General features: G+C 41.9%; 1 protein-coding gene across 5 annotated transcripts in view; it reads left to right on the forward strand.

Annotated features, from left to right (window-relative positions):
• Positions 1–23928, forward strand: part of LOC118374570 (enhancer of polycomb homolog 1-like) — a 76717-nt gene that overhangs the window by 43715 nt on the left and 9074 nt on the right. For 3 of the 5 annotated variants that reach the window (XM_052506704.1, XM_052506697.1, XM_052506708.1), the window contains 9 exons: positions 5690–5914; positions 9651–9796; positions 9961–10167; positions 10477–10625; positions 11903–12059; positions 15922–16080; positions 17087–17176; positions 17398–17546; positions 22937–23355. In XM_052506704.1, the coding sequence (XP_052362664.1) occupies positions 5690–5914; positions 9651–9796; positions 9961–10167; positions 10477–10625; positions 11903–12059; positions 15922–16080; positions 17087–17176; positions 17398–17546; positions 22937–23355 (1701 nt within the window). The remainder of the gene's footprint in view (positions 1–5689; positions 5915–9650; positions 9797–9960; positions 10168–10476; positions 10626–11902; positions 12060–15921; positions 16081–17086; positions 17177–17397; positions 17547–22936; positions 23356–23928) is intronic. The other 2 variants (XM_035761012.2, XM_035761022.2) reach the window with 2 other exon arrangements.

A 23928-nucleotide genomic window follows, 5' to 3' on the forward strand; every position in this document is an offset into this window, starting at 1 on the left:
ACCCTCATGAAGTCTGTTTCTGACCGTTTGAGCAGACACATGCACATTTGTGGCCTGCTGGAGGTCATTTTGCAGGCCTCTGCCAGTGCTCCTCCTGCTCCTCCTTGCACAAAGGCGTAGGTAGCGGTCCTGCTGCTGGGTTGTTGCCCTCCTACGGCCTCCTCCACGTCTCCTGATGTACTGGCCTGTCTCCTGGTAGCGCCTCCATGCTCTGGACACTACGCTGACAGACACAGCAAACCTTCTTGCCACAGCTCGCATTAATGTTCCATCCTGGATGAGCTGCACTACCTGAGCTACTTGTGTGGGTTGTAGACTCTGTCTCATGCTACTACTAGAGTGAAAGCACCGCCAGCATTCAAAAGTGACCAAAACATCAGCCAGGAAGCATAGGACCTGAGAAGTGGTCTGTGGTCCCCACCTGCAGAACCACTCCTTTATTGGGAGTGTCTTGCTAATTGCCTATCATTTCCACCTGTTGTCTATTCCATTTGCACAACAGCATGTGAAATGTATTGTCAAATCAGTGTTGCTTCCTAAGTGGACAGTTTGATTTCACAGAAGTGTGATTGACTTGGAGTTACATTGTGTTGTTTAAGTGTTCCCTTTATGTTTTTGAGCAGTGTATATATTTCCACACTAAGGTTGGAGTAATAGTGTCAAATTGTGAAAATTATGGTCATGTAGTTTTAGTTTAAGAGTAGTTTCAAAAGACCCTGAAATTTATTTTATGGTGGGATGGAGTTTTGGCCTTCCATGTTGACATCACCATGCGGTAAATTAGTTAGGTGCAATACATCAATAAGATAGCGTTTCAAACCTCTCTGCCAATAAAGGCTTCTTTTTTTAGGTTTCCCCTTCCAACTCAGACCAATAACAGACAGTCGTAGTAAAATTCTTGTTTGAGAAATTGCTCTTTAAAAACCTGTTTTTTGTTTCTGTTTTTTTTTTCTTCTTTTTTATGTTCATCACTGTAAGGTACTTAATTGTTACTCAAAGAATTTGATATTGAGATTAAATTGGCTGCATTGGACCTTTAAGTGATTGTCAGCCCCTGGGGATTCTCTAATAGCAGCAGTGTGATCCAGAGGTGTCCTGTGGTCTGAAAACATTTGAGCACACTCGCACAGTGAGAGAGGGCACATATGGGAAGGTAGAAGGGCACAGGCTAGGCAGGGGTTGTGGGACACTGAATAGTCTAAGCCCAGGGGACCCCCTCTCAGCCCCAGCTCACAAACACTCCTGTCAGCTCTGTTTTTTCCTAAGGGGCTTTCATGTCGAACCAAAGGCAAAGGGGGGGGCAGGCTTTTTGCAAGCTTAGTGTATTTCTGGAGTTCGCTGCATTAAGCTGCTGATTGTGATCTGCGCTAAATTTAGAAACGTGTGTTTTTACCAGAGTTCCTATGGTCATCTTTCTGTAACCCCTATTCACTATTAAGTACACTGTTTTTCTAGGGCCCTGGTGGTCTGTTAAAAAGTAGTGCACTATATAGGGAATTGGGTGCCCTTTGGGAAGTACTACCACTTGGGAAGTGTTGGAACATGTTCTTGGGCTAAAAGGCACGAGTATGGACTGAAGATGGTGGTGCAGAATGCCTTGTGAAAAAGCGTAGAAATTAATGTGCTTTATCGCTGATCTACTCACTCCTGGCCAAAATCATCCAAACTGGATAATAACTCAAAACAACTTGTAAGGTTAGAGAATTTTATTAACATACTACTGACGCAGTCAACACCAAAACATGGCGTAGAGTTAACACAGACAAAATGAAAAACCAACCTCTAAAAGAAAACTAATAGACTCTAAGACTGACACGGATGACCGTAAATAATAAAATGGGTAAAATCCCAAAAATACAACAGTTTATAAGTAAACTATAAATTCACTTTTCTAGTTAGGGAATTTTTGTTAGAATTAATTATTTAATTTTTACGTATACTATTTATAAATATACTGAACAAAAAATATATAAATGCAACAGAATTGTAATGAAGTCATTAGGCCCTAATCTATGGATTCCACATGGCTGGGAATACAGATATGCATCTGTTGGTAACAATACATAAAAAATAAAATAGTTTTTTTTAAAGTAGTGGCGTGGATCACAAAACCAGTCACTATCTGGTGTGACCACCATTTGCCTCGCGCAGCGCGTCACATTTCCTTCGCTTGTGGCCTGTGATTGGACATACTGCCAATTTCTCTAAAATAATGTTGGAGGCTTATGGTAGGGAAATTAACATTCAATTCTCTGGCTACAGCTCTGATGGACATTACTGCAATCAGCGTGCCAATTGTTCGCTGTGGCATTGCGTTTTGTCAAAACTGCACATTTTAAAACTCTATCTTACTGTCCACAGCACAAGATGCATCTTTGTAATGATTGTGCTGTTGAATCAGCTTCTTGATATACCACCCTGTTAGGTGGATAGATTATCTTGGCAAATAAGAAATGCACACTAACAGGGATGTAAACAAATTTGTGCACAATTTGAGACGATTTATTCACACTTGGAAAATTTCCGGGTTCCCCCCCCTAGCTCAATAAACATGGGACCAACACTTTACATATTGTGTTGTATATTTTTCTTCGGTGTAGAAAGCTGGTCAAATTGTTAAAGATTTTGCTACCATGGAAAGGACAATACCTGTGTATTTGTGGAAAAATCACCTTGATTAATTCTTTAGTCATATCCTAGTTGACCTATTTACTTATGGCCCTGCCTACTTCTGACAACTTGTTTTTATTAATTACATGAGCACAAAATATTCTGCTTTATTTGAAACCGCAAGCCAGACACAATTTAAACGGGCCTATGTGCCTTCAGAAAGTATTCATACCCCTTGACATATTCCACATTTTGTTACAGCCGGAATTAAACATTGATTATAAATACTGACTTATTTTTTCTTCTCGCCAATTTACTAACACTACCCTATAATGACGATGTAAAAACACCTTTTAAGACGTTTTTGCAAACATTGAAAATTAAATACGGATATCTAATTTACTTAATTATTCATACCTCTGAGTAAGTACTAATCAAATCCAATCAAACTTTTTATTAGTCACTTACCCATGGTTAGCCGATATTAATGTGAGTGTAGCGAAATGCTTGTGCTTCTAGTTCCAACAGTGCAGTAATATCTAACAATTCCCCAACTACCGAATACACACATCTAAAAGGATGAGTGAGAATATGTACATATAAGTATATGGATGAGCCATGGGCGGCATAGGCAAGGTCCAGTAGACTGTATAAAATACAGTATATGAGTCAAAGACGTGTAAGGTTTTCCAAGTAGCAAAAAAATGTTTCACCATTGCCCTTATTCACGGTTGCGATGGTGTTCTTCGGCTTGTCATTATGGCCAAACAGTTCTATTTTTGTTTCATCAGACCAGAGGACATTTGTCCAAAAATTACGATCTTTGTCCCCATGTGCAGTTGCAAACCGTAGTCTGTTTTTTTTAATGGCAGTTTTGGAGCAGTAGGTTCTTCCTTGCTGAGCGGCCTTTCAGGATATGTTGATATAGGACTTGTTTTACTGTGGATATAGATACTTTTGTGCCTGTTTCCTCCAGCATCTTCACCTGGTCCTTTGCTTTTGTTCTGGGATTGATTTGCACTTTTCACACCACAGTACGTTCATCTCTAGGGGACAGAACACGTCTCCTTCCTGAACGGTATGACTGCTGCATTTTCCCATGGTGTTTATACTTGCGTGCTATTGTTTGTACAGATGAACGTGTTACCTTCAGGCGTTTGGAAATTGCTCCCAAGGATGAACCAGATGTGGAGGTCTAAACAAATAAATAATTCGGAAGTCTTGGCTGATTTCTTTAGATTTTCCCATGATTTCAAGCAAAGAGACACTGAGTTTGAAGGCCTTGAAACCATCCACAGGTTCAACTCCGATTGACTCAAATTATGTCAATTAGTTTCATGATTACCATCATGTGATATGCTTTAAAATGGCTTTTTACTTTTGTTATACTTAATGACATTGAAACACAGAAGTCTGGACAAAAGGTAAAATATTTTTTAGATACAGTATGTCACCCATTATACTATATATTGTTGCAAACACTAACACAATTATGCCATGGGAGTTCATTTATATTTTCAATTTTAAAATTGCACAGGGTGGGGTTGAGACCCAGGGCCTCCAGCTTGATGAAGAGCTTGGAGGGTACTATGGTGTTCAATGCTGAGCTGTAGTCAATGAACAGCATTCTTAAATGGGTATTCTTTTCGTCCAGATGGGATAGGGCAATGTGATGGTGATTCTGTCATCTGTGGACCAGTTGGAGCGGTATGCAAACTGAAGTGGATCTAGGGTGGCCGGTAAGGTGGCTGCGATATGATCCTTGACTAGCCTCTCAAAGAACGTTATGTTGACAGAAGTGAGTGCTCTAGGACGGTAGTAGTTCAAGTCTTTGCCTTCTTGGGTACAGGAACAATGTTAGCCTTCTTGAAGCATGTGGGGACAACGGCCTGGGATAGTTAGCGATTGCATATGTCTGTAAACACACCAGCTAGCTGGTCTGCGCTGCTCTGAGGATGTGGCCAGGGATGCCGTCTGGGCCAGCAGCCTTGCGAGGATTAACGCATTTAAATGTTTTACTCACGTCAGCCATGGAAGAAGAGAGGGGGCACAGTCTTTGTTAGCAAGCCGTTACGGTGGCACAGTATTATCCTCAAAGCGGGCAAAGATTGTGTTTTGGTTTGTCTGGAAGCGTGACGTCAGTGTCTGACGTGGCTGTTTTTGTAGTCTGTGATTTCCTGTGGACCCTGCCACATATTTCTCGTGTCTGAGCCGTTGAATTACAATTCCACCTTGTCCCTGTACTGGCATTTCGCCTGTTTGATTGCCTTGCAGAGGGAATAACTACACTGTTTATATTCAACCATATTCCCAGACCTCTTTCCATGGTTAAATGCAGTGCATCGCACTTTCAGTTTAGTGCGGACCAATGCATTTCTTTATAAACGCACTCACCAAGTCAGCGTATAGGTCAATGTTGTTCTGAGGTTGACCAACATATTCCAGTCTGCGTGATCAAAACAATTGTGAAGAGTTGTTTCCTATTGGTCAGACCAGGGTTGAATGGTTCTCGTCACTGGTACATCCCGTTTGAGTTTCTGCCTATAAGACGGAACGAGCAAAATGGCGTGTGGTCAGATTTGCCGAATGGGAGAGCAGGGGGGGGCTTTGTATGCGGAGTTAGAGTAGCAGTGGTCGAGAGAATAATCCCTGTGTGTCGTGCAATCAATATGCTGATAGAATGTAGGTAGCCGTGTTCTCAAATTTGTTTTGTTAAAATCCCCAGCAACAAATGCAGCCTCCGGATATATAGATTACATAGAGTCCAGTGAAGTTGCTTGAGGGCAGTTCACTTGTGGGGGAACGTACACAGCTGTGACTATAACGGACGAGAATTCTCTTGGTTGGTAAAATGGCCGGCATTTAATTGTAAGGAATTCTAGGTCGGGTGAGCAGAAGGACTTGAGTTCCTGTATGTTGTTATGATTACACCATGAGTTGTTAATCATAAAGCATACACCCCGCCCTTCCTCTTCCTAGAGATGTTTATTTCTGTCGGCGCGGTGCATGGAGAAGCCCGCTGGCTGAACCGATTCCGACAACATATCCCGAGAGAGCCATGTTTCTGTCTCTCTGGAAGGCAACCCTTGCTCGTATTTCGTCTACCTAGAGACTGGACATTGGCGAGTAGTATACTCTGGAACGATGTGCACGTCTACGGAGCCTGACCAGAAGGCCGCTCCGTCTGCCCCTTCTGCTGCGGCGGTGTTTTGGGTCGGCTACTGGGGATCAGATCCATTGTCCTGGGTGGTGTTCCGAACAGAGGATCCGCTTCGGGAAAGTCGTATTCCTGGTCGTAATGTTGGTAAGTTGACGTTGCTCTTATCCAATAGTTCTTCCCGGCTGTATGTAATCATCTTTGGCAGCGATTTTAAAGCTTTGAATGTTTGTGTAAGTCTCTTAGTGCTTTCCACACGTGGATTGTGCTACATTTGCCCATCTTATTATTTTTTAATTCCTCAAGGTCTGTCAAATTGGTTGTTGATCATTGCTAGACAACCATTTCAGGTTTTGCCAGGATATTTAAGTCAACTGTAACTTGACCACACGTCTTGGTAAGCAACTGCGGTGTAGATTTGACCATTTAGGTTATTGCCCTGCTGAAAGGTGAATTCATCTCCCAGTGTCTGTTGGAAAGCAGACCGAATCAGTTTTTCCTCTTGGATTTTACCTGTGTTTTGAGCTTTATTGCTTTCTCTTTTTTTTATCTTGAGAAACTCAAGTCCTTTACGATTACAAGCATACCCATAACATGATGCAGCAACCACTATGCTTGAAAATATGGAGAGTGGTACTCGGTAAAGTGTTGTTTTGGATTTGCCCTAAACACAACTCTTCGTATTCGGGACAAAAAGTGAACTGCTGTGCTACATGTTTTGCAGTATTACTTGAGTGCCTTGTTGCAAACAATGCATTTTGGAATATTTTTTATTCTGTGCAGGCTTTGTTCTTTTCACACTGTCAATTAGGTTAGTATTATGGAGCAATGTTGTTAATCCATCCTCAGTTTTCTCCTATCACAGCCATTTAAATCGTAACTGTTTTAAAGTCACCATTGGCCTCATGGTGATAACTTCAACATTAATAACTTCAACATGCTTAAAGGGATATTTAATGGCTGTTTTTTTAAACAACCAATTGGATAACCTCCCTGGTCTTTGTGGTTGAATCTGTTTGAAATCCACTGCTCGACTTAGGGACCTTACAGAGAATTGTATGTGGGGGGTACAGAGATGAGGCATTCATTCAAAATCATGTTTAACACCATAATTACACACAGTCCGTGAAACTTATTATGTGACTTGTTAAGCACATTTTTACTCCTGAACAAATTTAGGCTTGCAATATCATAGGGGTTGAATACTTACTGACTCAAGACATTTCAGCTTAAAATGTTTATTTGGCAAAGAATTTGGATAACATGGTAACAATTTGACATTATGGGGTATTGTGTAGGCCAGTGACGAAAAAAATCTTAATTTAACCCATTTTAAATTCAGGCTGCAACACAAAGTACGTAAAATCGAGGGGTGTGAATACTTTCTGAAGCACTGTATATAATGAATTCGGAGGAGGGAAGTTATTTTAAATATTAAAGCGTTGGATCTCTTACTAAAGGCTCTAGTCATACAAAAACTATACTTAAATCTGAACTGGTTCTCAAGCAGATTGTAAGAATGTCTCATCCTGTGTTCAAAAATGACATTTTCCCCTTCATCCAGATAGCCTCTCACTTTTGGTTATTTGAAGATAACTTCATCTCCAAAATATATCTATTTTTATAACAAGCCATAGAAAGCTGGTTTGCAATTTCAGTTTGAGCCACAAGAAAAGGCAGAAATATTTGAACAAATATTATGGTTAAACTCAAATATACAAATTTATAAAGAAAAAAGACAAACATTTGGGGGATGATGTTTGTACATATAAATAGGACTGGTGGAGTTGTTACACATGCAGCTCTATCAAAAAGTATATCCAACTGATTGCAGCATTACCTCAAACGGAGGAGGCAAGTGTGAAGGGGAGAAGTTAAGGAACTTCTTTCGGCCCTGCATAAAATACCAAAATTGTGATAAAGTATACCAGTTTCATTTAATGACCAAAACATGTAGAGATGTGCCATACAGGTTGCAAAACAGTTAGGAGATTTTCAATGTACCGATTCTACGGCACATTGTTTATGAATTATACACAATACAACGGCAGATTCAAAACGTAGTTTTCAATTTAAATTATACAACTACCTTGAAACCTATAGAATTTTTATTTATTTATTAGACCTTTTATTTAATAGGCAAGTCAGTTAAGAACATATTCTTATTTTCAATGACGGCCTAGGAACATTGGGTTAACTGCCTGTTCAGGGGCAGAACGACGGATTTGTACCTTGTCAGCTCGGGGGTTTGAACTTGCAACCTTCCGGTTACTAGTCCAACGCTCTAACCACTAAGCTACCCTGCCGCCCCAGAATGTTATTTGTATGGGGGATACAACTAACCCATCTCTGCACATTTTTTCTGAGAAGAGACCGTATCATTAGATCACTTGTTTAGGTATGTGGCTTGTTTTTGGTCGCAAGTTCAGGAATGGCAAAATTGCAACATTTACTTGGCGCTAACGCTGCAAATGCATGACTGATGATTTTGAAAAGTTCTAATTGATCAGTAATAGAATACTCACAGCAAAAATGGTTCTTTAATTTACAATCTGTAGAAACTATTAGAATGGAGAAGTTAACAACTTTTAGTGGAACAAATGTCAGTAAGAAATCAAAACTGGATGGTCTTCAGAGATAGATGGGAGGAGTTGAGGGTAGCTGAACGCTGGGACTAAAAACAAAATATAACTAATGTAAAATATACTGCCGTAAAATGTATATATTATGTACTCTTCAAATAAAAATGTCCCCTTTTCAGCACCTTGTCTTTCAAAGATGTTTATTGTAAAGGGGTTAAACACCATTTCCCATGCTTGTTCAGTGAACCATAAACAGTTAATGAACATGCGCCTGTGGAGCGATCATTAAGACACTAACAGCTTACACACGGTAGGCAATTAAGGTCAGGTATGAAAACTTAGGACACTAAAGAGGCCTTTCTACTGCCTCTGAAAAACGCCAAAAGAAAGATGCCTAGAGTCCCTGCTCATCTGCGTGAATGTGCCTTAGGCATGCTGCAAGGAAGCATGAGGACTGCAGATGTGGCCAGGGCAATAAATTGCAGTGTCCGTATAATCTCAACGCTGTGCGTTACAGTGAAGACATCCTCCTCCCTCATGTGGTAGCCTTCCTGCCGGCTCATCCTGACATGACCCTCCAGCATGACAATGCCACCAGCCATACTGCTCGTGATTTCCTGCTAAACTGAAATGTCAGTGTTCTGCCATGGCCAGCGAAGAGCCCAGATCTCAATCCCATTGAGCATGTCTGGGACATGTTGGATCGGAGGGTGAGGGCTAGGGCCATTCCTCCAGAGACGTCCGTGAACTCACAGCAAGACCTGGCAAATCTGGTGCAGTCCACGAGGAGGGGATGCACTAAAGTGCTTAATGCAGCTGGTGGCCACACCAGATACGAACTGACTTTTGTTTTTGACTCCCCTCTTTGTTCAGGGACAGACACATTGTTCAATTTCTGTTAGTCACATGTCTGTAGAACTTGTTCAGCTTGTCTGAGTTGTTGAATCTTATGTTCATTGAAATATTTACACATGTAAAGTTTGCTGAAAATAAATGCAGTCAACAGATGGGGAACGTTTCTTAAGCTGGAAGTAGAAGCCTACGTGTTGTTGTCCATTTAGTTTACTCCAATTAGGGGAGAGGTGGTAAGGTCAGGGAGAAATAATAAAGGAACATATTTATTACAAAAGAAAATATGGGGAATTTGAAAGGATACATATAATTACATTGTTAGCTCACACAATTTATCTGCAATATATTAAAGCTGGTCTACCACTTAAAACAATATATCTAAAAAAAACAAGTTGGTTATTTTTTGTTTACTTCAACCTGTCTTCTTCAACCTGTCTTCTCTATCACAGCTTTCAGTTTGGATACAGAGCAGCCGGACTACGACCTGGATTCAGAGGATGAGGTGTTTGTGAATAAGCTGAAGAAGAAGATGGAGATCACCTCTCTGCAGTTTGAGGACATGATCGACCGGCTGGAGAAAGGCAGTGGCACGCAGGTACTTTACCAAACGACAATGCTGAAGGCAGTTCTCTCAGAAAATGGGGCATATGCCAGTGTTTATCAAACCTTTTGTCGACTACCTTTCTGCTTATTTGATAAAAGTTGAAAGGCTTGAGTACTAGAAAGAACAGTGTGACTAAATGTGTGTTGTCTGCTCAGCTGGTGAACCTGCAGGAGGCTAAGCTGCTGCTGAAGGAGGATGACGAGCTGATCAAGGAGGTGTTTGACTACTGGACCAGGAAGAGGAAAAACTGTAAGAGCAGTTCTCTCATCCCCACGGTGAAGCAGGAGAAGAGGGACGGATCTAGCACCTCAGACCCCTACGTGGCCTTCCGCAGGAGGACCGAGAAGATGCAGACTAGAAAGGTGAGCCACGTCCTAGGTAGGATGACGGAACTGAACAAGGGCTGCATTCAAGTATTATAAACCATTTCACTTTCAGAAAGGTGGCCTTTTCACAGGGCATTGGAACCCAGGGCATGGTTGAGGGAATGTTCTTACCCACCTTTCTGTATTCACTAGTGTGTAATTTAGCCATTAACTATTCTCAGGAAGTGACAGTATAGCAGAGAACCCAGTTAACATTTTAAAGTAGGAAAATGCCTAACTTAAATGCTGCTCCCATGCTTTATTCCTGCACCAACATAGATGTTAACATCTAACTTGTGTCTGCAGAACCGTAAGAACGACGAAGCTGGGTATGAGAAGATGCTGAAACTGCGGAGGGATCTGAGCCGAGCAGTCACTATTCTGGAGATGATTAAGAGGAGGGAGAAGAGCAAGAGAGAGCTGCTCCACCTCACCCTGGAGATTGTAGAGAAGAGGTGATACATATTTGATATTTTTTATGTTTTATTCATATGAATGAGGGAGACTGTCATCACCGTGAGAAAAGAATGGATAACTTTGTAATCAAAACCCCACCATTTCTCTCTGGGATTTAGTTAATGGATTTTTCTGCTGTTGTGGATTATGAATTAATTGTCCCCGAAATCAATGAAACAGTTATTTTCTCCGCGGTTGTAGCAGACTATTAACTGAAACGTTTTTTTTTTTTTGACAAACCGGCCACTTTTATCTGTGGCAATCTGCAGTAGCCTGTCTGGTTGATTAAAAATGCTATGTTTGTTCAAAAAAAGATGTGCTAATACCCATCATACAGGATGCGTCCCAAATGGCACCTGATTCCCTAGTACTCTATGGGCCCTGGTCAAAAGTAGTGCACAGGATAGGGAATATGGGAAGCATCCTGTATGATGGTATTAGCATGTTTTTTTTTAAGGAGACAGGCTCTGCTGCTCATTAATTGGCAGCATCGTTCAGTGTTCTGTTTTGCATGCATTATCAAATAGAGTTCACCTTATTTTTGCAGTAAGGTCGAAGCAATGAGCTCATTGACTTTGACTCGTTACACTGCTGCCCATTAAAAAAGAATGGCATTGTCAGCACAGAATGGAATAGAATAAGCTAGGCTTACTGTTGGTTAGTTGCGTATTATATTTCTTAATACTTATTTTGGGGGTTGTTGTTCCCTTGTGGAGCAGTCTATAATGCGTCCCAAATGGCAGCCTATTTCCTATATAGTGCACTACTTTTGAAGAGGGCACATTGTGCTCTGGACAAAAGTAGTGCACTATATCGGAAAAAGGGTGCCATTTGGGACTTAACTATCCAAATATCACGTATTAGAATGGAAGAGATTTCATCTGAAAGTAGCTGTCACTGACTTCAGACTCTGATTTGTAGTGACATTGCAATTTCCGCCTGTTATCAGTCTGGTGGTTCCTTTTATTCCTATGGTTTTATTTTTACTTAGTTATATTGGGATATTCTATTTTTGATGGGAGATGTTTTGCACTCATGCTAAAAGGTGTGACAGTGGCATGGCAGAGACTTCCTTCACTGTACTTTCCTGGTCATTTTCTCAAATTTAGAAATGGTGTAGCCTATCCACATCCAGTAGCCTGCAGGTGCAGAGTATGAAAAGTGAGGTCATAAAAAAAGATGGCACACTTTTATTGTGCAATGTTTTTGACCCAAAACGGTCTTTCTCCGAGTCTTTCTTAATCAAGCCCCCTTTATCTCCGTATGTCTTTTCCAGGAACGGTATGCCTGACTACGGCAGTGAGGTGATGGCTGAGGCCCTGGCCCAGAGGGCTCTGGTGAAGCCCATCTACACGATACCCATCATTCCCCTCTCCAACAGCAACCAGTACCGCCACCAAGACCACATAGACATGAAGGACTACAAAACGAAGGTAAGAGACACAGGGCATAAAATGTACTTTTTTGTCCACCAGCCAAGTAAATTAGACCAACTGTTTAGCCTGTGTGCAACGCTTCTAAAAATGAATTTTTCACACAGCTCTCCACACGTGCATAACCCCCAGCCAGGCAGGCAGTGTTGCAGCTCGAGGAAGGCTATATAGAATTTGACGTTTTAATGTTGTGCAATTATTTTACCAGCTATGAAACAAAACTGAAAATTATATAAAAACAGCAACTGCAGCATTTTATTTTACGATATACAGTTGAAGTCGGAGGTTTACGTACACTTAGGGTGGAGTCATTAAAACTAGTTTTTCAAACAGTCCACAAATTTCTTGTTAACAAACTATAGTTTTGGCAAGTCGTTTAGGACATCTACTTTGTGCATGACACAAGCAATTTTTCCATCCAATTGTTTACAGATTATTTAACTTATAATTCAATATATCACAATTCCAGTGGGTCAGAAGTTTACATACACTAAGTTGAGTGTGCTTTTTAACAGCTTGGAAAATTCCAGAAAATGTCATCGCTTTAAAAGCTTCTGCTTATTGAGTCAATTGGAGTTGTACTTGTGGATGTATTTCAAGGCCTAACTTCAAACTCAGTGCCTCTTTACTTGATGTCATGGGAAAATCAAAAGAAATCACGGCCAAAAATTGTAGACCTCCACAAGTCTGGTTCATCTTTGGGAACAATTTCCAAAAGCCTGAAGGTACCACGTTCATCTGTGCAAACAATTGCACTGAAGTATAAACACAATGGGACCATGCAGCCGTCATAGCATTCAGGAAGGAGACGTGTTCTGTCTCCTAGAGATGAACGTACTTTGGTGCGAATAGTGCAAATCAATCCCAGAACAACAGCAAAGTTATCTATATCCACAGTAAAACAAGTTCTATATCGACATAACCTGAAAGGCCGCTCAGCATGGAAGAAGCCACTGCTCCAAAAGCGCCATAAAAAAGCCAGACTACAGTTTGCAATTGCACATGGGGACAAAGATCGTGCTTTTTGGACAAATGTCCGCTGGCCTGATGAAACAAAAATAGAACTGTTTGGCCATAATAACCATTGTTATGTTTGGAGGAAAAAGGAGGAGGCTTGCAAGCCGAAGAACGCCATCCCAACCGTGAAGCACGGAGTTGGCAGCATCGTGTTGTGGGGGTGCTTTGCTGCAGGAGGGACTGGTGCACTTCACAAAATAGATGGCATGACGAGGAAGGAAAAGTATGTGGATATATTGAAGCAACATCTCAAGACATCAGTTAAAGTTAAAGCTTGGGTCTTCCAAATGGACAATGACCCCAAGCATACTTCCAAAGTTGTGTCAAAATGGCTTAATGACAACAAAACCAAGGTATTGGTGTGGACATCACAAAGCCCTGATCTAGTCCCATAGAAAATTTGTGGGCAGAACTGAAAAAGCATGTGCAAGCAAGGAGGCCTACAAACCAGACTGTTACACCAGCTCTGTCAGTAGGAATGTGCCAAAATTCACCCAACTTATTGTGGTTAGCTTGTGGAAGGTTTACCTGAAACGTTTGACCGAAGTTAAATAATTTAAAGGCAATGCTACTAAGTACTAATTGAGTGTACGTACACTTCTGACCCACTGGGAATGTGATGAAAGAAATAAAGCTGAAATCATTCTCTACTTTTATTCTGACATTTCACATTCTTAAAATAGTGGTGATCCTAACTGACCCAAGATAAGGAATTTTTACAATGATTAAATGTCAGGAATTGTGATAAACTGAGTAAATGTATCTGGCTGAGGTGTATGTAAACTTCTGACTTCAACTGTAAATGTGGTCATACTTGACTACTTTTATTCACAAATGCAAGTGAATTACTCACACGGTGGAGCCCTGACCACCCGACAGCGTGGCTGGTGAAATAGACATCTTACCTGCCAATGCCAAAATTGACCCGGAGGTGGCCGTGTTCATTTTAGGCCCTCAAGATGCAGATGTTCCCATAGCTGTTGTATTGATAAGGAGACTGAAAAGCGTTATGGCATCTTCAGTAACAGCTTTACTATTCTGAACAAAAACATAAACGCAACCATGTCAGATTTGACAGTTGCGTTATTTCATACACGGAAATCAGTCAATTGAAACGCATAAATTAGGCCCTAATCTATGAATTTCACATGACTGGGAATGCAGATATGCATCTGTTGGTCACAGATATCTTAACATCAGAGGTAGGGGTTTGGCTCAGAATACCAGTCAGTATTTGCTGTGACCACCATTTGCCACTTGCAGCATGGCACCTCTCCTTTGCATAGAGTTGATTGTGGCCGGTGGAATGTTATCCCACTCTTAAACGGCTGTGCAAAGTTACTGGATATTTTCAGGAACTGGACTCTGTTGTACACGTCAATCCAGAGCATCCCAAACATGCTTGATGGGTGACATGTCTGAGTATGTAGACCATGAAAGAACTGGGACATTTTCAGCTTCCAGGAATTGTGTACTGAGCAGTGCGACCATAACATGCTGAAACATGAGGTGTTGGCGGCGGATAAATGGCACGACAATGGGCCTCAGGATCTCATCAATTCAGGGCACTCTACCACGCCATTCTGCAGTAATATGCCATCCCATCTGGTTTGCGCTTAGTGGGACTATCATTTGTTTTTCAACAGGACAATGACCCAAAACAAATCTCCAGGCTGTGTAAGGGCTATTTGTCCAAGGAGAGTGATGGTGCTGCATCAGATGACCTGGCCTCCACAATCACCCAACCTCAACCCAATTGAGATGGTTTGGGATGAGTTGGACCGCATTGTGAAGGAAAAGCAGCCAAGTAGTGCACAGCATATGTGGGAACTCCTTGAAAACTGTTGGAAAAGCATTCCTCATGGCTAAAATGCTGCTATCGGTACGTGGTTCCGCAATGCCGCACGAGACAAACTAAGCATTACGTTTCCATAATCAATGTTCATTGATGCTTCCTTTTCCTGTTTTTGTAGCATTTGCTCTGCGTGCAATTTGAGGAGTTGAGACATGGTATTGTTAGAAAAGTTAACTTCTCTATTACAGTAAAATAATGTATCGACGTATTCCACTTTCCATATGACCGAGACTGTTGGACCAAACCTCAAATGCAAATAGCTCATTTGAAACCACTTGTCAGAGGAAGAATTAATCTCAGCTTTGTTTTTGTGAGTCACAGGGGTAGGGTGTGTGTGTGTGTGTGTGTGTAAAAGGGAAGGTGCGCACAGCACTGAAGATTAGAATGAGAAGATGCCAAAAAGACAACATGAGAACAAGAGGATGTAAACGCTTATAAAAAATACTTGCTTCATGCGATACAGACATTTTGGAAATAATTCAATATATTGCCCAGCCCCAAGGTACATATCGAATCATCTTGAAATTGAAAGATGCGCATCCCTACTACATATCACTGGGCGATGAGCGACTCTATTGTTTCGCTGACCCTCCACACAGCGGAGTCCAAACCCCGCTGTCCCTTTGCTTTCGTTCCTTCCATTGTTTTGACTTATGACACACCCTGCTCCCCCGTATTGTAGCATTTCTCCCTGCCTTTTCCCCCTGGGGCCTTGGGTTGAAGGAGAGTTCAGTTCACTAACCCTCAGCAGTGGTGTGTGTGTGGGTGGGTCTGGTCAGGGAGAGGCACCATCCATCTGTCTGGGCAGAAGGATATGGCACATGCCTCGCCCACCATCTGCATATCAATGAGTCTTAACTCACTACATTTCTGTTTCTAAATGGTTCTCCCCATCACAGCACCACCTCTAAGAAATTCTACAGGGCTCAGACACATTTCTGTTGCTCGTGAAGTAAATGGACCATTAATTAGTCTTCTATATTCTTCCAGCCAGAGAAAACTGAAGTGGTCCGAATGAAGAGGAAGTACGAGAAGAAGCCTAAGATTCCTCCTCTCTCTGCACCGCAACACTCTGGCCCCTCTGTGTTCAACCCCAAGGACCTCAACCAGTACGACTTCCCCAGCTCTGACGACGAACCCTTTTCCCAGGTGAACTCATAAATAACACTGCTGGTGGCGATGAGTGATGCGTCCTAAATGGCTCCATATACCTTATTGATTTACTGTTTACGAAATGGGATGCCATTTAGGGCATAGATGATGGTAGTGAAGGCGATGGTGTTAAGTATCGGTCTGTATTTGGTGGTAGTAGTAGCTGCTGCTGCAGTAGTAGTAGTAGTAGTAGCTGTAGAAGAAGAACTAGTAGTGGTAGAAGAAGAACTAGTAGTGGTAGAAGAAGAACTAGTAGTGGTGGAATAAGAACTAGTAGTGGTGGCAGAAGAAGAACTAGTAGTGGTGGCAGAAGAAGAACTAGTAGTGGTGGCAGAAGAAGAACTAGTAGTGGTGGCGGAAGAAGAACTAGTAGTGGTGGCGGAAGAAGCACTAGTAGTGGTGGCGGAAGAAGCACTAGTAGTGGTGGCGGAGCAAGCACTAGTAGTAGTGGCGGAGCAAGCACTAGTAGTAGTGGCGGAGCAAGCACTAGTAGTAGTGGCAGAGCAAGCACTAGTAGTAGTGGCAGAGCAAGCACTAGTAGTAGTGGCAGAGCAAGCACTAGTAGTAGTGGCAGAGCAAGCACTAGTAGTAGTGGCAGAGCAAGCACTAGTAGTAGTGGCAGAGCAAGCACTAGTAGTAGTGGCAGAGCAAGCACTAGTAGTAGTGGCAGAGCAAGCACTGGTAGTAGTGGCAGAGCAAGCACCGGTAGTAGTGGCAGAGCAAGCACCGGTAGTAGTGGCAGAGCAAGCACCGGTAGTAGTGGCAGAGCAAGCACCGGTAGTAGTGGCAGAGCAAGCACTAGTAGTAGTGGGAGAGCAAGCACTAGTAGAACTAGTAGTGGTAGAAGAAGAAGAACTAGTGGTAGTAGTAGATCTAGTAGAAGTAGCAGTAGTTGGGGACATGATCACAATCGTGGCTGTTGTCTAGGTAGCCAGCCACGTTGTTCTTATGGTCTCTGCCTCTTAATGTAACTCACCCATTCCCCCTCTGTGTTTATGTTTAGATCCATTCAGGTTCCTCGGAGGCAGAGGAGGAGAATGACCCAGATGGCTGCTTTGTGTTCCGGAGGAAGGCCGGCTGTCAGTACTATGCTGTGAGTAGAGTAGCTGCCTGCCCTCCTGTGACTCAACTGCTCTATTTATAGCCCTTACGGCGCTCTCTCGGCCGGCCAGCCACACACAGCCAGGGTTGCCACTGGTCCTGCTGCTTTTTTATCTTCCACATTCTGCTGGCCACACCAATGCTTTTCTGACGGAGCTTTCCTCCTTTGTCTCGAACTATCTTCTCTCGCTCTCCTCTCTCTCCCTGTCTCAGTCTCGCCTGGACCAGAGTGGTAACTGGCCATGGGTCAGCCCGTCGGAGGGCGGTTTGGGGGACCCTCGTTTCCGCTACTGTCTCACGTCTCTAACGGTGCCCCGGCGCTGCGTAGGGTTGGCACGGCGGCGCACGGGCAGAGGGGGCAGGTGAGTTCAGGCGCCCTTATTGCTCCCTAATTTGTGTCCCAGATGGCACCCTATTCCAAATGTAATGCTGTTCTTTTGGGTTCAGGTCTAAATGGCGTTTGGGACAGGGAGTTCCCAACCTTTTTTCCTCTTGGGCCCCAACTCACGTTTGACAAAATTGTTGTTTGAAACACATTTGCTGCAATTCTATGTAATTTAACAGGACTCATTACACTTTTTCGATTCAATTATGATGATGATAATAATATACATGGATAAAGAAATTAAAATCTGGACCCTATTTCCTCGAACATTAATCCGCTATCAAATGTTTTATGGTCATTTACATGAACCTTCTTTGTAACTATACGTATTCTCTGGTACAGAAAGTAATTTGAACAATTGACGGTGACAGTCACACATTGTATAAGATTACTTTCCAAGCAAAGTCCAATAATCCAAATTTGTAGCTCGGCGTCTGAATTTTAGAGGTATTCCGATGTGCATCAGTTGAATCTTCCGCTGTTTTTTTAATGCTTGTTTCTAGCCTAAACCATCGTGGTTTAATGTGTCGTTTTAGATTGTTTATTTCAATCGTTTTTAAATGTATTTTTACAATTATTGTTACCCTTCAAATCAAGGGAAGTCCCTCCCTTGATTTCGGAACCGCTGGTTTAGGAGATTACGTTTAGCTGGCGACTGTTTCTCGCGCGTGCCCACACGAGAGATATTGGAATCAGGTATTTGAGGAAGGCTAGAACTATAGTACCCTCATAGTGTGATATGCAATTACAGCTGCAAAATGCAATCACACTTATACCACCTGCCTGGGGTTCTGAATATATATCCAGAACTTACCGTCTTGTGTTTTAGGAAGATGAGTCTATAACTGCATCCCAAATGTAACACTATTCCCTATACAGTGTACTACTTTTGACCAAATGGCAACCTATTTTCCACCAATGGTCCTTTCTCAAAAGTAATGCACTATGTAGGGAATAGGGTGCCGCATCAGTCTTATCAATAAAGTGATTTAGGGTATGTTAACAGTTAGCCGCCAAAAAGACATGTTTATAGGTTGATTTGCGTTATTTCGTTTAATTAAATACTGTAGGTGTCAGAATTTAACATCTGGTCACTCATAAAACCGGAACAGTGTCACGTTCCAAAAAATGTACAATGAGTTTAGTTAGAAAGTGACTTGCGTTTAACGTCAACTAATGGCTTAGTGTCTAGTGGAGTTGTTCCCAAACTGAGGGGATCCACCACCATCAGTCTGCTGCTCTCTCCCTCCACTGAGACCGACCATCAGATGCAGGCACCATCAGCCCAGTAAAATTAAAGCCATTTAAAAAGCTTTTCTTTAAATGTTATTACCTTGACTAGCCGGTACCCCCGTATGTAGCCTCATCATTGATATTTTGTAACTTAAAAAAAAAAAATGTTTTACATGTTTTACTTTAGTTTATTTAGTAAATATATTCTTAACTCTATTTTCTTTAAAAGTGCATTGTTGGTTAAGGGCTTGTAAGTAAGCATTTCACGCTAAAGTCTACGCCTGTTTGTTTTCGGCGCATGTGACAAATACATTTTTTTTTTAAATGTATACTCAGCTGTGCGACATGTAATACAACAACGGATCTATTACTGGTGTGATCATATAGCCTAACTCAAATGTTGAAATGTGTACAGTACCAGTCAAAAGTTTGGACATACCTACTACTCATTCCAGGGTTTTTCTTAATTTTTACTATTTTCTATATTGTAGAAATATAGCAACGGCGTCAAAACTATGAAATAACACGCATGGAATCATCTGGTAACCAAAAAAGTTTTAAACATATCTAAATATATTTGAGTTTCTTCAAAGTAACGAAACTGACTCATGAAGACCGCCACAGGAAAGGAAGGCACAGTTACCTCTTCTGCAGAGGATAAGTTAATTTAGTTAACTGCTCCTCAGATTGCAGCCCAAATAAATGCTTCACATAGCTCAAGTAACAGACACATCTCAACATTAACTGTTCAGAGGAGACGGTGTGAATCAGGCCTTCATGGTTGAATTGCTTCAAAGAAACCACTACTAAAGGCCACTAATAATAATAAGAGACTTGCTTGAGTCATGAAACAAGAGCAATGGAGATTAGACCAGTGGAAAACTGTCCTTTGGTTCCAACCACCGTGTCTTTGAGACACAATCACCCAATTGAGATGGTTTTGGATGTTGGACCACAGAGTGAAGGACAAGCAACCAACAAGTGCTCAGCATATGTGGTAACTCATTCAACACTGTTGAAAAAGCATTCCAGGTGAACCTGGTTGAGAGAATGCCAAGAGTGTGCAAAGCTGTCATCAAGGCTACTTTGAAGAATCTAAAATATATTTAGAATCATTTAACTTTTTTGGTTTTGGGTACTACATGATTCCATTTTTTTTTTTTTTTTTTTTTTAGTTTTGATGTCTTCGTTATTCTACAATGTAGGAAACAGAAAATCTATAAAACCCTTGAATTAGTAGGTGTGTGACTGCTACTGTATATATATTTTTATGTTCCAAACAGCAATGCATTGGCAGGGCAATTCAAGCAAAGCCAATATGCAGTGGTAATGTATTGAGCCAAAAGCTTACCTCAAAAACCTCTGCTAAAGTACAGTTTTTAATTGGTTAATGTTGCATAGGCTTAGATTTTTTGTTGCTGCTTGACTTAAAAACTTGAGCGGTAGTTCTCGGCTTTGTTGGAATCCGTGATCTTGACTCAAAAGGTTGGTGACCAGTGTTCTAGAGTTTTCTCTGTTAACACTGTCAACACTTCCCTTTACTGTGGCAATTGTGATCGAATCCATGCAATATTAGCCACTTTCAATGCAACATACTGAAACAAAACAAACTATGCAAGAGATTGTTGTCGGCAGAACGGATCGGAGTTGGATTCTACACAGACCTTTGCGGCATGAACAACCTGCAGTTGGAGAATATGCTCATATACCATTGCCATATGTGGATCTGTGCTATTTACTCTGAACTGGACTATTTACGACATGAGTAGATGCTCCTGTTTTGAGGTTAAAGCGTGTGCTGCGTGTAGCCATTTGTGCACATTTTGTTCATATCCTTTGCTAGTTAGTGAGTTATTAGCCAGGTAATTTATAGTTGGCTATAGGGGATTATGTGATTTCCCAAGAAAGCACAAAATGTGTACCTTTCTAGACATCTTTGAAACGCAAGTCAGGTAAAGAGCTTTATTTATTTTTATATGGGTCAGTGTTGTATTTTGAGACGGGCTTGAATAAGCTAAGTAGCCAATAGGGAGAGAGTAGTATAATTTCTGATTCTCTAATAATGGTATGGGAATAATGTGGTTTATTTTAAGTGGTTTCTTGCATCAAACACAACCTATTCAGTTGTCCCCTTTTCTGAAGCACAAGTGGATAAACAGGTTTATGTTTTTATTTTTTTATTCAAAAGTCTGATGGAAAGCCTACATTGAAAACCACACATTGGCTGCTACTATAGGTTGAATTATAGAACAGCTATTTCCATGTTACTATGTTATGGGATTCATTTTCTCCAGAGTTTGATGGTAAGCCTACATTATGATGAAATACATGGCCACTGTTAAAACTGTAACTTAAAGTGGGTATAGCCACAGTGATCATAGTAAATGTGTGTTGGAAGTTGCACAGAATTTTCACAAGCTCACGTTTGTGCTCAGCAGACCTGAAATTTGCTCAGTGCCGGAAACAATTAGATGGATACATTGCTACTCCCCCAGACAAAAAATACACTACATGACCAAAAGTATGTGGACACTTCCTCGCCGAACATCTCATTCCAAAATCATGGGCGTTAATATGGAATTGGTCCCCCTTTTGCTGCTGTAATAGCCTCTACTCTTCTGGGAAGGCTTTCAACTAGATGTTGGAACATGCATGGACTTGCTTCCATTCAGCCATGAGCATTAGTGAGGTCGGGCACTGATGTTTGGTGATCAGGCCTGACTCCCAGTTGGCATTCCAATTCATCCCAAAAGTGTTCGATGGGTTTGCGATCAGAGCTCTGTGCAGGCCAGTCAAGTTCTTCCATACTGATCTCGACAAACCATTTCTACGTAGACCTCGCTTTGTGCACAATGACATTGTCATGCTGAAACAGGAAAGGGCCTTCCACAAACTGCCACAAAGTTGGAAGCACAGAATCATCTAGAATGTCATTGTATGCTGTAGCATACTTTGAGCCGTGTAGCATACTTTTAGCCATGTAGAGTATATATATTTTTTAAGAAACTCAGTCCGGCTTTCAACTTACTCTTGAAAGTTGGAATAGTAGGATGCACAGGGTGCAATTTTGAAATTGGGTAGACCATAACCAGTTTCCCTCTTGCCATGTCAGTCAGTGCACACCTTAGCGAGCTATTTATAACTTGTCAGAAATGTCCAGATCAACTGGCCCATGTCAGATAACGTTTTTAGCTACGTTTTTTAGCCCATCAATTTTTTTTTATGTTTGCGTCGCTTAAATATCACATGAATACACATTAGACATGACTCTCCACCAACAAGAGGGGTGTTGTTCATTAACAGTACTTGTGCCTATAGAAATAGATGTGGTGTCTGCGCATGCGTGATATGTTCCCTGTTGCTGGAGGGGGACCTGAGTGGAAGTTTGAACACCTGGTCTCTACGAGCAAACCAGAGCGGTGACGCGTTACGAAGGGACGCAGACTGTAGCAGCCAGTGTTGCAGACTATTTTTCAGATAATCACTAAATGACGTTTTGCCGTTGCCCCGATGATGCCACAGCACCAATTTGCCTTGCTGAAGCCCAACTGCGGTCCCCTCACCTGGCACACACCCCCTCAGCTTGTACTTCTTTACCCGTGTGTGTGCCGTTGCTGTGAGATCTGTTTCATAGACAGCTTTTCCCACTCGTTTGCAGCAGAATTGAGTGGGGAAACTCTCAAAATGTTTTCAAAACCATAGAAATCCTCTGTCAAAACTCTCCAAAGGCAACCTATCCTAGTTCTTGCATGTTTAGATTTCCTATCTTTCTCTTGCATGTTCAGATTTCCCCACTAAGTTTCTAACGGAGATGTTTATCTCTGTCACATGAACCTGCTTGCACCAGGTGCGTCTTTTTTAGAACACTGTTTTCCCACACTGTCGGAAATGCAATGTACTACATTGTCTACTTCATAACAGTAGTTTAGTTGCATGTTTAATAATGAGAAGATAGACTTGCTATTGTCACGTTTTTTTAAGCTAGTTATGAAAAATGTTCATTCCTAATTTTACTGGAACTAGTTTAACCATTTGTTAACCTCTCAATGGGGGTCGCTTAGTAGGCAACAAAATTGACTGTAATTTGCGTCCCTACTGTGATTTGTAAAGAGTGTCTTAATGATTATGTTTCAGGCTGTTACTGGACAGAGCACACACAGACCTGGACAGCATTTTCCACAGCCTGGACTCGGACCCCGAAACCGAACCACTTCAAGACTCATCTTCCACAAGCTCTCCTCTCCGCAACGTAGAGCCAGCCAGTACCTCAGACGCCAATACCTCGGACCGAACCAATACTTCCAACAACCACCACCCCTCCTCCATCCCCTCTTTGTCGTCATCTGTGGACCTCGGTGAGATTCTTTTGAACATTAAGTCGTGCCGCTGGAGGCACTTTAGGCCGCGGACACTATCCCATCACCCCCTGGGTGGAGGCGACATCTCACGCTATAGAGGATTTTACCGGACTACATCCTCGGGACATAGCAAGCTCCTTGGGAGTGGAGTTAACACCCGACCCTGCACTGGCCCTGGAGCTACCCCCGTCACCGGTGAGTTAGTCCACTGTCCTGTGCTGGAGCACTCATTCCTACCTAAGGAGATTTATGCTAGTATTCAGGCATCAGGTAGCCTGCTTGAGAGTACTGAGTACTTTGTTTCTGTCACTCACTACTTTCCTTTACGCAATGCCGTTATAGGCCTAGCGGTGCATGCTAATTTGCTTCTGATTCCTGAATGTAAATGGGATTGACCCCAGCCCTGTGATGGGGTGTGTTTCTGACATTCTGTTTTGACTTTTAAATATAACGAATTGTAGAGAGAACCTGATCCTAGATTAGCGCTCCTACTCTGAGATGCTTTTGACCCAAGGCCCATACGACTTTGGTAAAAAGAAATGTGCACAATAAGGGGAAAGGGGTGCCGCATTCCACCCTCTTGCATTAGGGCACTATGTCGATGTTATGCAGGATACGCATTCTCTTTTTAGAAATTATCTTTAGAGATTGTAAAGAGTTTGTCAGGCAGGTAAAGGAGGTGGTTGTTTTGACCTTGTTCCACGATCATAATCTCTTTAATAGTTTTTCTGTTCTGGAAGAGCTATGAAGGTTTAGTGGGAAAAATCT

Source organism: Oncorhynchus keta, chromosome 4 (genome assembly GCF_023373465.1).
Source record: "Oncorhynchus keta strain PuntledgeMale-10-30-2019 chromosome 4, Oket_V2, whole genome shotgun sequence".
NCBI classification, from domain to species: Eukaryota; Metazoa; Chordata; class Actinopteri; order Salmoniformes; family Salmonidae; genus Oncorhynchus; species Oncorhynchus keta.